At 46.0% G+C, this 13,202-nt stretch overlaps 1 protein-coding gene across 1 annotated transcript; it reads right to left on the bottom strand.

The window, feature by feature from the left end:
• Positions 1 to 757: 757 nt before the first annotated feature.
• Positions 758 to 6,791, bottom strand: THY1 (Thy-1 cell surface antigen). The gene is made up of 4 exons (XM_020984841.2): positions 6,683 to 6,791; positions 3,749 to 3,852; positions 2,968 to 3,303; positions 758 to 2,245 (listed from the first exon to the last, which is right to left on the bottom strand). Exons 2-4 carry the CDS (start codon positions 3,786 to 3,788, stop codon positions 2,133 to 2,135), a joined length of 489 nt encoding a protein of 162 aa, XP_020840500.1. The 5' UTR covers positions 3,789 to 3,852; positions 6,683 to 6,791; the 3' UTR covers positions 758 to 2,132.
• Positions 6,792 to 13,202: the final 6,411 nt, after the last annotated feature.

Below are 13,202 nucleotides of genomic sequence, written 5' to 3' on the forward strand. Positions count from 1 at the left end.
ATGCTGGCCTTGCCCATAGGCACCTCAAGTAGTTGGTGAATTGAATAAACATTAAGCACTACGGTAGCACCTTGGTAGTTCAATTGGAATCAGGAAGACTAGGGTTCAGATGCTGCCCTAGACACTTATTAGCTTTGTGACCCTGGCAGCTCATTTAACTTTCTTATCTGTAAAAGGAGGACAATAATCACACTTCTCTCCCAGGGTTATTGTGAGGATAAAATGGGATAGCACTGACAAAGCACTTTTCAAACTTTGAAGAGCTATAGAAATGCTAACTATTATTATTGGGATCCAAATGATGAATAAGATACATCTAAATTGAACTGAATGATGAAGATTGATGGCTTTGGGATGAGTCATTATCCCTCTCTGGATCCCAGTTTTCTTTTCTGTAGAATGAGGGGTTGGACTAGATGGTCTCTGAGATCTCGTCCAACCTTTTATTCTATGACAGCTGTGGAAATGTCCAGGTCAGAGGGCAGAAGCATCTTTGTTCCTTCAAGTTCACCCTTCCACAGCAACTCAGACACTTGCTAGGTGTGTGATCCTGAGCAAATCACGTAACAAGTCTCAGCCTCAATTTTCTGCAAAATGGGGATGATAATACCTAACTCTTACAGAGTTGTTATGAGGATCAAATAAGATAATACTTGTAAAGTGCCTTGTAAACCTTAAAGGTCTATATAAACGTTAATGATTATTGCCCTTGCCCCTAACTCCCTCCCATCCCCTCAAGATAACAACAGCAGCCCACTCCAGAGGCGTGGCTTTATTGTGTAGTTTTTTCCTTGCCTAGATGCCATAACACAACAAGCTGTGGTTACAATACACATGATCACAGGACAAGACAGCAATGCCAGTGGTCGTGGGGAGCTGGGTTCTGGTTTTTTAGACCTCATTTCATGAAGATTGGCACCCTTTATTGGTCTTCCTTGTTGTACTCCTCAGAAAACTCCAGCGTGGGTCTGTGGTGTCGCCAGAGATACCTGAGCAGTCCAATTAATAGGGAAGGGGACAGGAATGCCCCAGAAGAGGTGCTGTCTCAGGGACGTGGCTACCACCTACACCTATGCCATTAGCTCACTGCCTAGTCTCTTCAAACAGGAGGCTTCCTTTGTGTGGAAGGATCCAGTTATCTGGGTACAGCCTGACTTGGCTCATCAGCTCCTGGGTTTGAATTCTGGAAGCTTTTGTGAAAGTCAAGGGTGGAGGGTGAGAGGGTGAGGAAGATGAATATAACAGAGAAGGGAGTACTGGGAGATTCACTGTCCCTGTCTTTATCCTAGGCCCCCATTCGCTAGGGTTGGATGCAGAGACTAGAGGGAGCACTTCTCAGGCAGTTCATTGAAACTGCTCAGTATAGCTTTCCCTCCCCCTCTTTTCTCCACTTCTATGCCCCTCTCTTTCTAGGCCCTTCTGCATTTGTTCCTAGGTTTCTCGCCAGAGAGGGATTTTCTGAAAGTGGTAAGATGGAGGCATTTCCAATTGACCATTCTAGTGTGGTTCTTTTCAGCTAGGTAAAAACAACATGGCAGGCTTGGGAAACCTAGAATCTAGATTCCTTTAACTCAGGAATGGTTCCCATGTTTTTCCCATTTTGGCCGTGGGATGCTGCTGACACATGACACCTCTCACCTACTGCTTCCCCTGTATCATTCCCTGTCCTCCTAAACTCAGGCAGGGAAAGAAGATCCCAAGTGCCTCCTTCCCCCATGCCACCATGTATATCCTCTGTGGAGCCTCTCTTGAGGTCATAGCGAATCATCCTTGCCAATCCAAAAGCTGGCTTGGTTTCTCCTCTGCCCCCTTGCTCCCTGCTTTAAAAACTTCCGAAGGAAAGAAAAGAAGAAAAATAACCTCAAACAAATCACAGAAGCAGCCCTGGAATGACAAATACAAAAATGCAGCCGGTAGTACCAGGTAAGGGGATTGTGGGTTGCAAGGCGGCAAGGTGGAGGAAGAGTAGCTGAATGATGGCATGCGGAACTAGGATTCCTCTATAGGGGTGGGTTCCCTGCCTCCTCTCACCTCCCCAGGGTGGGGGGTGAAGTGGGACAGCCAGCTCAGAGAGAGGGGGGCTCCTGGGGTTTGGCCTCATCTTTTTTGTCTCCTCCATGTCCCCCAGCCAATCACAGACACTCAAAATCCGTGGCCTGTAGGAGGGGGAGGGAGAGCAGCAGCAGCAGCAGCCAGGAAGTGTTCTGGACCAGCAGGCTCATGACCCCACAGGTTTGCAGTTTATCTGATGAGAAAGAAGAGAGCAAAGATATCATGTAAGAATGAAGATATTGGGGGAGGGGGAAGAGCTAGGCCCAACTGAAACTTGGAGCAGCATGTGGGCATTGGCATGTATGGTGGGACATACCCAAAGCTCCAGACCTGGGTCAGCTACTTCCCCTCTTGCCCAAGGGGGAACATAACTTTCTTTTTTTTTTTGGAACATAACTTTCTAGAGCAGAAGAGGGAAGAGGTCATAGAAAGGAATGGTCTTTTTGGGGAGTGAAGACACATAATGGTTACTGAAAGTGCCCAGAAATCAAACTGAAGGGGGCATCAGGTGACAGTGAGTTTAGGCAGAGAGAGAAGAGTTGGAGAAATTAGAATACCCTTTCTTTATGACAGGACTCCTCTCCTTCTCCTTCCAAAGTCCAAAGGACTCCAGGATGTCCTTTCCCAGTTGGAATGGGACTGCATCATCCTCTCCCCAAAGCCCCATGGAACTCTGGTGTCCTGGGAAACCCTCCAAGCCTGCTGGCCAAGTCTTGATTATCCCACTTCCATCCCAGGGGTTCCATTTTGTTTTTTGCTCTAGAGAAACCTCTTCCTTTCCCCAAACCTTTCTCCTTCCATTCAGGGGCTTTTTATTTTTGCTGAGCCCTGGGACTCTCTCTCTTCTCATTCTTCCACTGCCCACTTTCTCTCTACACCGTCTCCTATCCTCCTGGCCTTTAGGGTTCCCCTCACCTTTGTAGACAGTGATGTTCTTGCTGACAAAGGAGCTGGGGACCCCAGAAGCACGCAGGTCACAGGAGTAGATGCCCTCATCCTTTTGGTTGAAGTCTTTCAGGAAGAGGGCCATGTAGTTATGGGAGATGGAGAGGTTGACCCGGTTCCGGTAGGCATGCTCAGGCACTCCCATTGTGGAGTTCAGCACGTGCTTTTGTTTCTCTCGGGTCAGGCTGAACTCATACTGAAGGGGGGACTTGGTGTTATTTTCATATCGGCAGTCCACTCTCAGGCTCTTGTCCACCAAACAAGCAGTCAGATCATTCACCTTCTGTCCATAGGCCACCTGCAAGACTGGTGCATGCACCCAACCACCCTTTATTGGGACTTGACTCAGGACCACCCCAGAGCTGGCTGGGCAGAGAGAGGGAGCTTAGAGGGAGAAAGGGGCCCGGAAAGAAATGTACTTCCTTCATGAATCCCCCATCCCCATTCCAAGAGAGCTGAAAGAGGGCTGGCGCTTTTTGCCTTTTTTTGTTCCTGGGAATAGGCAGGCAATAGGAAGAGGTGAGGTGTGTTCCATGTAAGCCATGTCCCTCCCCCACCCCTCCTCATATGACCCCTGAAGAATCATGCCATACTCCTTGTCTCTTCATGAGCAGATATCACCTCTTTTATGCATTGGATTTTGGGTCTGCTCTTCTCCGCTGTTCTCAGAAAGAGAGATAGCTCTGAAGTCCCAATGAAACCAACCTAGAGGAAGAGAGAGACCCATCCCCACTACCCCTTAACCTGCTACCTGTCAGCAGGACAGCGATGCCAATCTTGGGACTCAACATGTCAGGATGAGGGTGCAGACTCAGGGAGCAGCAAAAGTGTCACCAGCCAGGCCCAGAGGGACTCCTGAGAGAAAGATTGCATTCACTAGCTGGGGAGGTACCTTACTTTGAAAAGGTTTACATAGCACTTTGTAAAATGTTTCAACATGCAGCATCTCATTTAAGCTTTATAATAGTAAGGGCAGTCAGGGTATAATGTAAAGAATACTAGGTCTGGAGTCAGAGTTCCCAGGTTCTCAGAGCTTCTGGCTCTGATAATTATGACTCATGTGATCTTGGGCAAGTCACCTTCTACCTTTAAGTCTAAGTTCCCTCTTCTGTAAAATGGAAAGAAGATTGGGTTTCTAAGGTTCTAGCTTTAAATCTGTGACCCTAATATCTCCTGCCTAGGTATGAAGTGACTGGGGCAGATCAAATACCAACTCAGTGAAAGAAGGAGAGCTTGAACCTAGGTTTTCTTTACCCTAGCCTGTCATCCAGACCACTAAGTACATATATCCCATGGTCAATCAATCTGCATGCATTTAGAAGGGGGCTACTTGCGCTAGATGCTGGGGACACAGCCTCTGCCGTCTAGTTGCTTATGCTCTATCTTGGAAGACAGCATGCCCAAAGTATCTATTTTTTAAAAATAGATACCTGTCTCTTATCTTATTGGTGAGTGGGCTAGGCTGATACCAGGTCCTCTCTCCTTACCAGGAAAAGTCCAGGCTAGGGGAATAAGTGACCTGCCCACAGTGGTGTATGTGCATACTAGGGGGAGGGAAGAGGTTAAAGGTACTCACAGGTGTGTGTATGGGAGTTGCTAATGGTATTTCCAGATGTGTTTGCACAGGGGAGGATAAATGTGTGTGTGTGTGTGTGTGTGTGTGTGTGTGTGTGTGTGTTAGATGTACTTCTAGATGGGTGGAGGCTAATGGTCTTTCCAAATAAGGAAAGATCCTCCCATTCCTTTCTCTTATCTCCCCACCTCCCTTCTCTCTTCCTCTCTTCCTCCCCATTTTCCCCTCCGGCTGCAGTTTCTCAGATTAACTCCAGGGGGATCCACCCTACTGGCTCTGTGCCCATGTCTTCCCTTGTTAGATACTGACAAGCCGTGCCCATTCCTTCTTCCAGAACACACCATCCTCAGAGTAATCCTAGGGCATCCCCAAGGCATTTAAGGGTCCAAGCAAATTTTTGCAGTCCAGGACAGGTGTCAGCATGTACACGCACGTGTGCTTGAGGGAAAGCAAACACATGCGTGTGCCCTTGGGAGTGGTGGACACATCCTTTGGGTGGTATGGTGGGTGGAATGGGGGGAGGTGTGGGACTTAGTCAAGTGGGGTGGATGCACTGGGAGGGGACGAGGATCTCAGAAAGTCATGAACACATATGTGTTGGGGAGCTGGGGGCACACCACGATGACTCTGAGGAGCCAGAATTTCCACGTCCCTGGTCCTCAACCTTGGATATTATTAGCTTTTTATCACCTCAAATGTAGCTGTGAGAGAAATGGGGCAACAAAGATGAAAATGATAAGGTTTAGACAAAGTGACTAGTCTCCCCAGAGTCTGAGTTTTGAGGGATTTGGTGGGGGAGGGAAAGGGATCATTTTGCGGGCTCAATCTGCCAAAAAGAGTAGGGGAGAAGGAGGAGGGAGGGGAGCCGGGGGAAAAAAGAGACTGGAGCAAGAGAGGTGGGGGTGGGGGTGGGGAGAAAGAGAGAGAGAGAGAGAGAGAGAGAGAGAGAGAGGAGAGAGAGAGAGAGAGAAAGCCAGCGCAGCAGAATCAGGAAGAAGAGATGAGAGCGAGGGGGCGGGATCGTGGCAGAGAGGAAACTGAGGGATAGGAAGGGAGAACAGGGAACAGAGGAGGGAAGAAGAGAGGAGAGGTGAAAGAGAGGAGAAGAGTAGAAGATGGGTTGCATAGGTTGGATTAATTTTCTCTCCTATCCTAGCTTTCAGTAGGTCTTCTGCAGTCCCATTTGCTCTCACCCACATCCTTACCATACTCCTCCTCTCCCTAGTTCTGCATCCCTCCCTTCCCAGTCTCTTCAGTCCTCTTCTCCCCTCCTCTCCCAGTACGAGACCCCTCCCCCTTCTGCCGGATTCCCTCCTCCAGCCCCTCCCTCCCGCCTGCCCTCTCCCCTCCCCCGGTACTGCGGCTCAGCTTTTTCCCGCACCGAGGGGTGCTCCCTATTCCCGCAGTCCGTTCACCCGCAGAGCTTGAAGTCTGCCAGTCTCAATTCCCCAGGTTAAATCTCGAGGAAGCTTTTTAGGATCCCCGATCCAAACTCCCATTTCAATAGGGGTGTGAGGTGTGAGGTGTCTGTTAAGGGCTGGGAAGAGGGGTTGCGAGCTAAACGTGAGACAAGGTCAGGGGCTTGTCTTTGCCCACGCCCCAAGCTCCCCAACCCCCAATTCTTCTCCGGTTCCCCGCGGTTGGTGAAGCTCCGTCCTTTAGCTGGTAGAACGGAGGGGGCTCCAGGCAAAGCGGGGTGCTTCTCTCTCTCTCTCTCTCTCGGGCCTCCAATCTTCTCCAATTCAGTGCAATCCTAAGCTTCTCCTGTCCTGCAACCTTCTGTTCCTCCCTCTGCAGCGAACTCCCCTGTTCTGCAGCTGCCCAGACTGCTGTCTACCCAATGAAGCGCTCCACATTGCCAGCATTCAGTGCTAGCTATTTTTCTGGGTCCCCTCGCACTGCACGCCACCCCCTCTTGGGAACCCTTCTTACCGGGGTCGTCCAGGACTGTCTTCTTCACCTTGGGGAATTCCCCAGGTGGTGGAACGGGCAGAGGGAGCTGCCCAGGGACAGATGGCTCAGGATTGAAAGCCCAGGCTGCGCTGCTCTGTCTGCCCCCTGCCCCCTAGAATCATACCAGAGCTGGACCTGAGGCCGGTACCGGACGCTTACCTGTGGGCCAAGCCTCTCCGCTGCTACCTCCGTCTCCGCCACTGCTTCCTCAGCAAGATGAGAGGTTGTCTGTAAGCCCTAGAAGGGGGCTCAGAGCCCGCAGTTTCAGACTGGGGACTAGAGGGAGGGGCAGAGAAGCTCCACCAATCAGCTTCTGGGTAGGGAATTGGCTGGGGTGGGGGTGCAGGAAGATAGTTGGAGAAGGAGGGCTTGGGAGGAAAGCGGGGGTGGTGGTGGGGGTTGGTAAACCTCCCTGCGGGAGAGAAAATGGGTTCTGCGGCTGTTTGGGAGGTTTAATAGACCCACCCAGGTTTGGGAAGGAGAGAGTCTTGAACATCTCTCACCATTTCTCCCCCCCCCACCCCATTCTGCTCTACCCTTTCCATTTTTTTCCAGAGGACTTTAAAGGAAACCAGTCTGGAGCGAAGGATCCAGGCATCTATACCCCTCCCTCTTCATCTCCTCGGCCTCAACATTGATGGGTTTAAAATCCCTCCTCATCCCCTAATTTCTCACATCTTCCACTAGCTCTTCAGGCGTTTACATCTTATGATTTTATGTTTCCATTCTAGAGGTTTGAGTCTTGGGATTTTCTAATATACCTTCATAGGAAGCTAGGTATTTTTCCATAACTGAGTAGCCCCTCAGAAGCAGTGAAGATTGCATATCCTTTCTCTGGTATCTGCTCTGGGCTGGTGGGTTCCATTCCTTCTGCTCTCTATGGAGTAGGAAGTTGCCTCTCCCTAGTTTCTTGTGCTTCGGTTCCATTGACTCCTAGTCTTAACAGCTAGGGAATGCTTCCCCCGACACCTCCACATCCCCCCCCCCCAATCCCCTTGGGGCAATAAGCATATTTCCCCCTTGTTTAGTCTTCAGTTGTCAGGGCAAGCAAGTGTGGAAGTGAGGGAAAATGGAATCAGAGAAGGGTACATGGAAGAGGCTGCACCAGAGCAGAGCTTTGAAACAAGGCGAAGAATCTGAGAGGTGAGATAAGGAGAAAGTGCATTTCTGGCTTTAGAATCTGTCTTTCAGCCATGCATGGGGGCAGGAGATGGCATGTTTAGTTCTGTAAGCAGCTGGTAGTTCAATTTGACTGAAATTTGGAATTCAAAAATGAGAGTAATGTGAAAAAACAAGGTGGAAACAAATCAAAATCAGATTGTGGAGGACCTTTAATGATAGGCTAAGGAGGTTGTATTGTATCTTATATACATTTGGGAACCACTGAATTAAAAAAAAAGATTTATTGATGCCTTTTGTTTTTATGTCACATTCATTTCCAAATATACCCCTTACTATGCCCTGTCCATTGAACTTTCCCTTCTAATGAAGATTTAAAAAACAAAAACTGCCAAACAGTTCAGCAAAACCAACTGACACATCAGTTACATCTGACCACCTTCATCTTTCCAATAAGAGGAGGGAGGGGCATTTTCTCATCTCTTCTCTAGGGCCATGCTTTGTCATTATAATTACACAGCACAACCTACTGAAGATTTCTGAGCAGTAGAGCAACCTGTGCCTTGTAAGATTATTTTGGCAACTGTGGGAAGGATGAATTGGGAGAGCTGAGTTGCTTCCAGCTTTAAAATTCTGGACTTTATGAGTTTCTAGTCAACAATTTCCCTTCCCATCCACCCCCCCCTCACAAAACAAGATAGGGAGGAGTATAAAGTCTTCCTCTTACAGCCCAGAGATGACCTCCAGAGTTGTCATTTACAGTAATGGAAACTGGAGAAACAGCCAGGACTGACTTCCATGAAAATGTACATGGCATGCTTATCAAATCTGTAAATGATGCAAAGCTGAGAGAGAAAGATAGTAAGTACTTCAGATGACATAATGAGTATTTTAAAAGGTCTATGCAAGCTGGAATGAAGAAATTTGGAAAACAAGCTACTTTGTCTCCAGGTTCAACAAACTGGTCACACAAATACCTATCTCTAAGGTCCTTTTGGCTCTAATATCCTCGATGCTATAACCTCGTCTGTGTTATTCTGGGAATGTGGCTGAGAAATGACCTACTTGCTGGGGTCCCCAAGCTCTCTTTCTGAGAAGGAGGCAGAGCTAAGGTGGCATTTAGAATAAGGGAAACTGTGTCTCTTTTCCACCAGGTCCTTAAGAGGGTGTGGCCATTGTGTATACGTGTTTTTTGTTTTTTGGTTTTTTCCAAAAAGCTCCATTCTCCATGAGCTCTTAGTGGCTTAATTCTGAGCTGGAGGAGGAAGGGGGGAAGCTGATATCTTCTGACTTCAAAATTGCCTACAGTTACAAACTTTTACCTACTTTCTCGCATGCCATGAGAGGCCTCATGCAGAATCGGGCCATTTTAGTGCATCTGTAGGTTCAGAAGCAGAGGAAAGGAAGAATCTCAGAAGAAAAAAAGCAGAACAGTTTAAGTTCAGTCAAGGTTGGACTTCTTATTGGTGACTCTTCTGCCCAAAAAATCTTCCCACACAATGGGGGAAGATTTTCACATCACTGTGATTACCACACTGCTGAAATTTCTACCAATTAGGGTTCATTTGGCTTAACTGGGGCAGGGATTGGGGAAAACGGGTTGTCTTTCATACTTTAGTGAGAATTAACACAATAGATTGTTTTTCTTCCAGTACTTACCTGATTTCATCTTCATGGGGCAAAGAATTTTGATTAGGGGAGGGATTGTGACATAGAATTGTGAAGGGCTTTGTTGGGGATGGGAAGGCAGGGTTAGGGATGTGAGTCATAACTCATCAATGTGAATCCAGAAAATGAGTAGAGATGGGATAGGGTTATGAAATATTTATTTGGACTTGAGGAATTATCAACCTAGCCCAGCCTTGAAAACCTTGAGGAGTCATGATACTGGTAGTACCCTGAAATGCTATGAAGAAAATACATTTGTCATGGGCAAGATGATACAAAAATTGAATCCTGGTCCTCTTATTTCAAATCCAACACTTTTCCTTCTGTATCATGAGTTACTTTTGACTCTTTCTTTTCCCTCCCCATCCACATTCAATTGGTTAATGAAGTCATATTGATTCTGTCTTTCTCAATATTTCTGACATCTGTAACTGTTTCTATTCTCACTGCCTGGAGTATTATAATACACACATCACTGGTCTGCCCACCCCCAATCTCTCTTCACCCTCAGTCTTAGTGCTGCTGCTGGGTTAATCTTCCTTGTGGAAAAATATTGTCATGTCCCTTTTTTGCTTGAATGGCTCATTATTGTCGGCTGAATAAAGCCCGGACTCCTTAGCTTGGGATGCAAGGCCTTCCATAATCTGACTGCAACCTGTCTTTCCTGCTTCATCTCATACCAACTTGTATCTGCTTTACAATTCAGTTGGATCTAGGGGACTGGAAGGCAGCAGCTGCTATCTATAGCACTAGAAGGAGTGACAGCCCCTCTCTTTGAGACTGCCTGTAGAGAGCACATAAAAGCAGGGATAGTCAGAACATCTGGGCTGGAGTTTTGTTTACAGGCTGGTCCTTTATAATGCTGTTGGTGAGTGTGGTTTGAGTTAGAGAGTGAAAGGGGAAAGCCCAGGGAGGCTTCTATGTGGAAGGTCAGCGTGGTTTCAAGGGTCTGTTGGGCATGGGTGATTGCTCCTGTGTGTCTATTCTCTCCTTTATTGTGAATATCCCTGGAAAAGCCTTCTGGACTGTGTTGTGGGCTGGCCTACATCTTGGAGAGGTAGTATGGTATAATGGATGGAGGCTGGCTTTGGAATTAGGAAGGTAGGGTTTCAGGTCCTGCTTCTAACACATATTACCTGTGAGACCATGTCTCTTAATTCCTCTGAAAACTGGTTCCCCCATCTGTAAATTGAGGATAACAATGGTATCTATCTTACAGGGCTGTAGTTTGGAACATCTGGGTGGTACAGTGGGTAGGGTGCCAACCTAGAGTCAGGAAGATCCGAGTTCAAATCTAGTCTCAGACACTTACTAGTTGTGTTACCTTGGGCAAGTTACTTACCCCCTGTTTGCCTCAGTTCCTCATCTGTAAAAATGAGGACACACTGGAGAAGGAAATAGCAACCCATTCCAGTGTCTTTGCCAAGAAAACCTCCTAGATAAGTCCTTGGGGTCACAAAGAGTCAGGACGTGACTGAATCAACAACACCTCATAGAGCAGTAATGAGTATCAAATGTATAGAAAGTCCTTGGCAAAACCTGCAAACATGCCTCCTCCTCCTCCTCCTCCTCTTCCTCCTCTTCCTCCTCCTCTTCCTCCTCTTGTTATTGGACACAGCATACCAAATGGTTAGGTGATGATATGTTGGTTATAAGATGTATCCTTGGTAGCACCTTCTGAGCCTTACCCTATTCTTTGTCGTGTGTTGGTCTTAGAGGTCATGGGATCCTGACACAATCAAAATGAACAGCTTGCCATCCCTTGGGCGTATTCTTTTTTCCTGACATCCAGTGGCCCCCTCTTTTAACCTCTCTTTGCCATTTGAAAGCAGACATTTTTGATGCAGTGTTGGACATGCCACTAGGTGTCTTATCTATAGGTAGCTTGGGTCAATATAAACCTACTTTGTTGATGCCTGACTTTTTTTTTCCATCTTGTGATTTTCTGGTGGATTTGGAGTTCCACAACTACCCAAATTCCACAGCTGTCAAGATCTTGTTGTACTTACTGTTTGTAGACTGCAAAAGTGTATTGATATATAAAATTCATTCTTAAAGCTTTACAGCTAGTATGCATCTAACTAGGTTTTTTCCATGTACATTAAACTCATTCAAGAAAAGATATCTATAACCACAGAGAGAACTCTGTTCAGGAATAACCTAGTTGTCAATAACAAAATAGGAAGTAAAGGAAACAAATATTTATTAAGTTCCTAATACAGTCCAGGCACTGTGCTAAGTGCTTTACAAATATTACCTCATTTGAGCTTCACAACAACCTTAAGGTGTAGGTACTATTATATTATTATCCCCATTTTACAGAGGATGAAAGTGGGGAACAGAATGACTTGCCCAGGGCCACATAGCTAGTGAGGGAGGCAGGATTTGAACTCAGGTCTTCATGACTCCAGGTTCAGCACTCTATCCTACTACCTTTATATGGACACAAAACAAAGAAGCATAGGCTTGCTAACGGCATTTGCCACTGTCATGAGTGATATTCTGTGAAAAGTCCAAATGGAAAAAGGATTCCCCATAAATAATGGAATTCTTCAGATGCTCTAATTGGGGGATACTTTTGTACTGATGGTCTTAAATTCCGAAACACGAAAGCTTCTCCTCAAAAGTATTGGTTTAGTAATTCACACAAGGAAAATGAAATGGATGAAGAATTTATATGGCACAAATTATGAGATGCAAGTTGTATGGGTATCCCATTGAGGTGGTCCTTTCAGCACATATGCCTTAGAAAGGAACCATAGATGGATGACAGTGTGCATGTGCACAATGCTTTCAATCACCACAAATTGCAATTTTAAAAAAAAATTAATTTATTTTGATTTATCAGCAATCACCTCCATAAGCTTTTGAGTTTTAAATTTTTCTCCCCCTCCCTCCCCCTTCCTTCCCCATGATGGTGTGCAATCTGATTTAGGCTATACATATACATTCCTATTAAACATATTTTCACATTAGTGATGTTGTAAGGAAGAATTAGAACCAATAGGAGGAACCACCAGAAAGAGGAAACAAAACAAAACAGAAGAAAAAAGAGCTAATACTATGCTTCAATATGCATTCAAACTCCATAATTCTTTCTTGGGATGTGGATAGCATTTTCCATCACGAGACTTTTGGAGATGATTTAGATCCTTGCATTGCTGAGAAGGGCTAAGTCTATCAAAGTCAGTCATCACACAACGTAGCTGTTACTGTGTACAATGTTCTCCTGCTTCTGCTCACTTCACTCAGCATCAGTTCATGTAAGTCTTTCCAGGTTTTTCTGAAGCCTGCCTGCTCATCATTTCTTATAGCGTAATAGTATTCCACAAATTGCAATTCTTTAAACACCAATAATCTCCTGGGCCCGATATATGGCAATTAATCATGGCATATCATGCTTTTAGACAAATCAAAATGTCAAGAGACCCAAAGAACAGTAGAAAAATGTATGGCAACTATAAGTGAGCTGTAGCACATTGCCAAGGATGATTTGAATGCAAGAAGTTTTATAAAAGATGTTTTGAGGACATCATATGTGGCTAGAAAAAGGTGGGTCAGTCACACATAGTGAGAGCTGAGGTTAAGAGATGGAAAGCTGTTGTAAGATAAAGCCTAGTGATCTTGAGACCACTATGCCAGTCTCCTCTTAAAGAAGGCTGTAGTTCATAAAATCTATGCAGGGAAACCATTGGTATAAGATTAGGCCATGGAAAAATATTGACAGTAAAATTTTAAGGTTAAAATAGCTGTGAATCCAAAAATACAATCTTGCCTATTACCAGTTTCTACTCCCCCCCCCCCCCAGCCATGTGCTCTGAGTCTTCATATGCAAATCATCAGCTACAGGCAGCCACCAAGATCAGGGTTTAAGTATCCTACTCTCCCTCCC

The sequence above is a fragment of the Phascolarctos cinereus genome, unplaced genomic scaffold, assembly GCF_003287225.1.
Source record: "Phascolarctos cinereus isolate Bilbo 61053 unplaced genomic scaffold, phaCin_HiC Scaffold_726;HRSCAF=1367, whole genome shotgun sequence".
NCBI classification, from domain to species: Eukaryota; Metazoa; Chordata; class Mammalia; order Diprotodontia; family Phascolarctidae; genus Phascolarctos; species Phascolarctos cinereus.

Excerpts from the sequence above, each read along its gene's own strand:
- THY1 (XM_020984841.2), bottom strand. The coding sequence starts at position 3,788 with ATGTTGAGTCCCAAGATTGGCATCGCTGTCCTGCTGACAG. Across the intron at positions 3,304-3,748 it reads CATCGCTGTCCTGCTGACAG|TCTTGCAGGTGGCCTATGGA; the intron begins GTAGCAGGTTAA and ends TGCATGCACCAG. Across the intron at positions 2,246-2,967 it reads GAACATCACTGTCTACAAAG|ATAAACTGCAAACCTGTGGG; the intron begins GTGAGGGGAACC and ends CTTTCTCATCAG.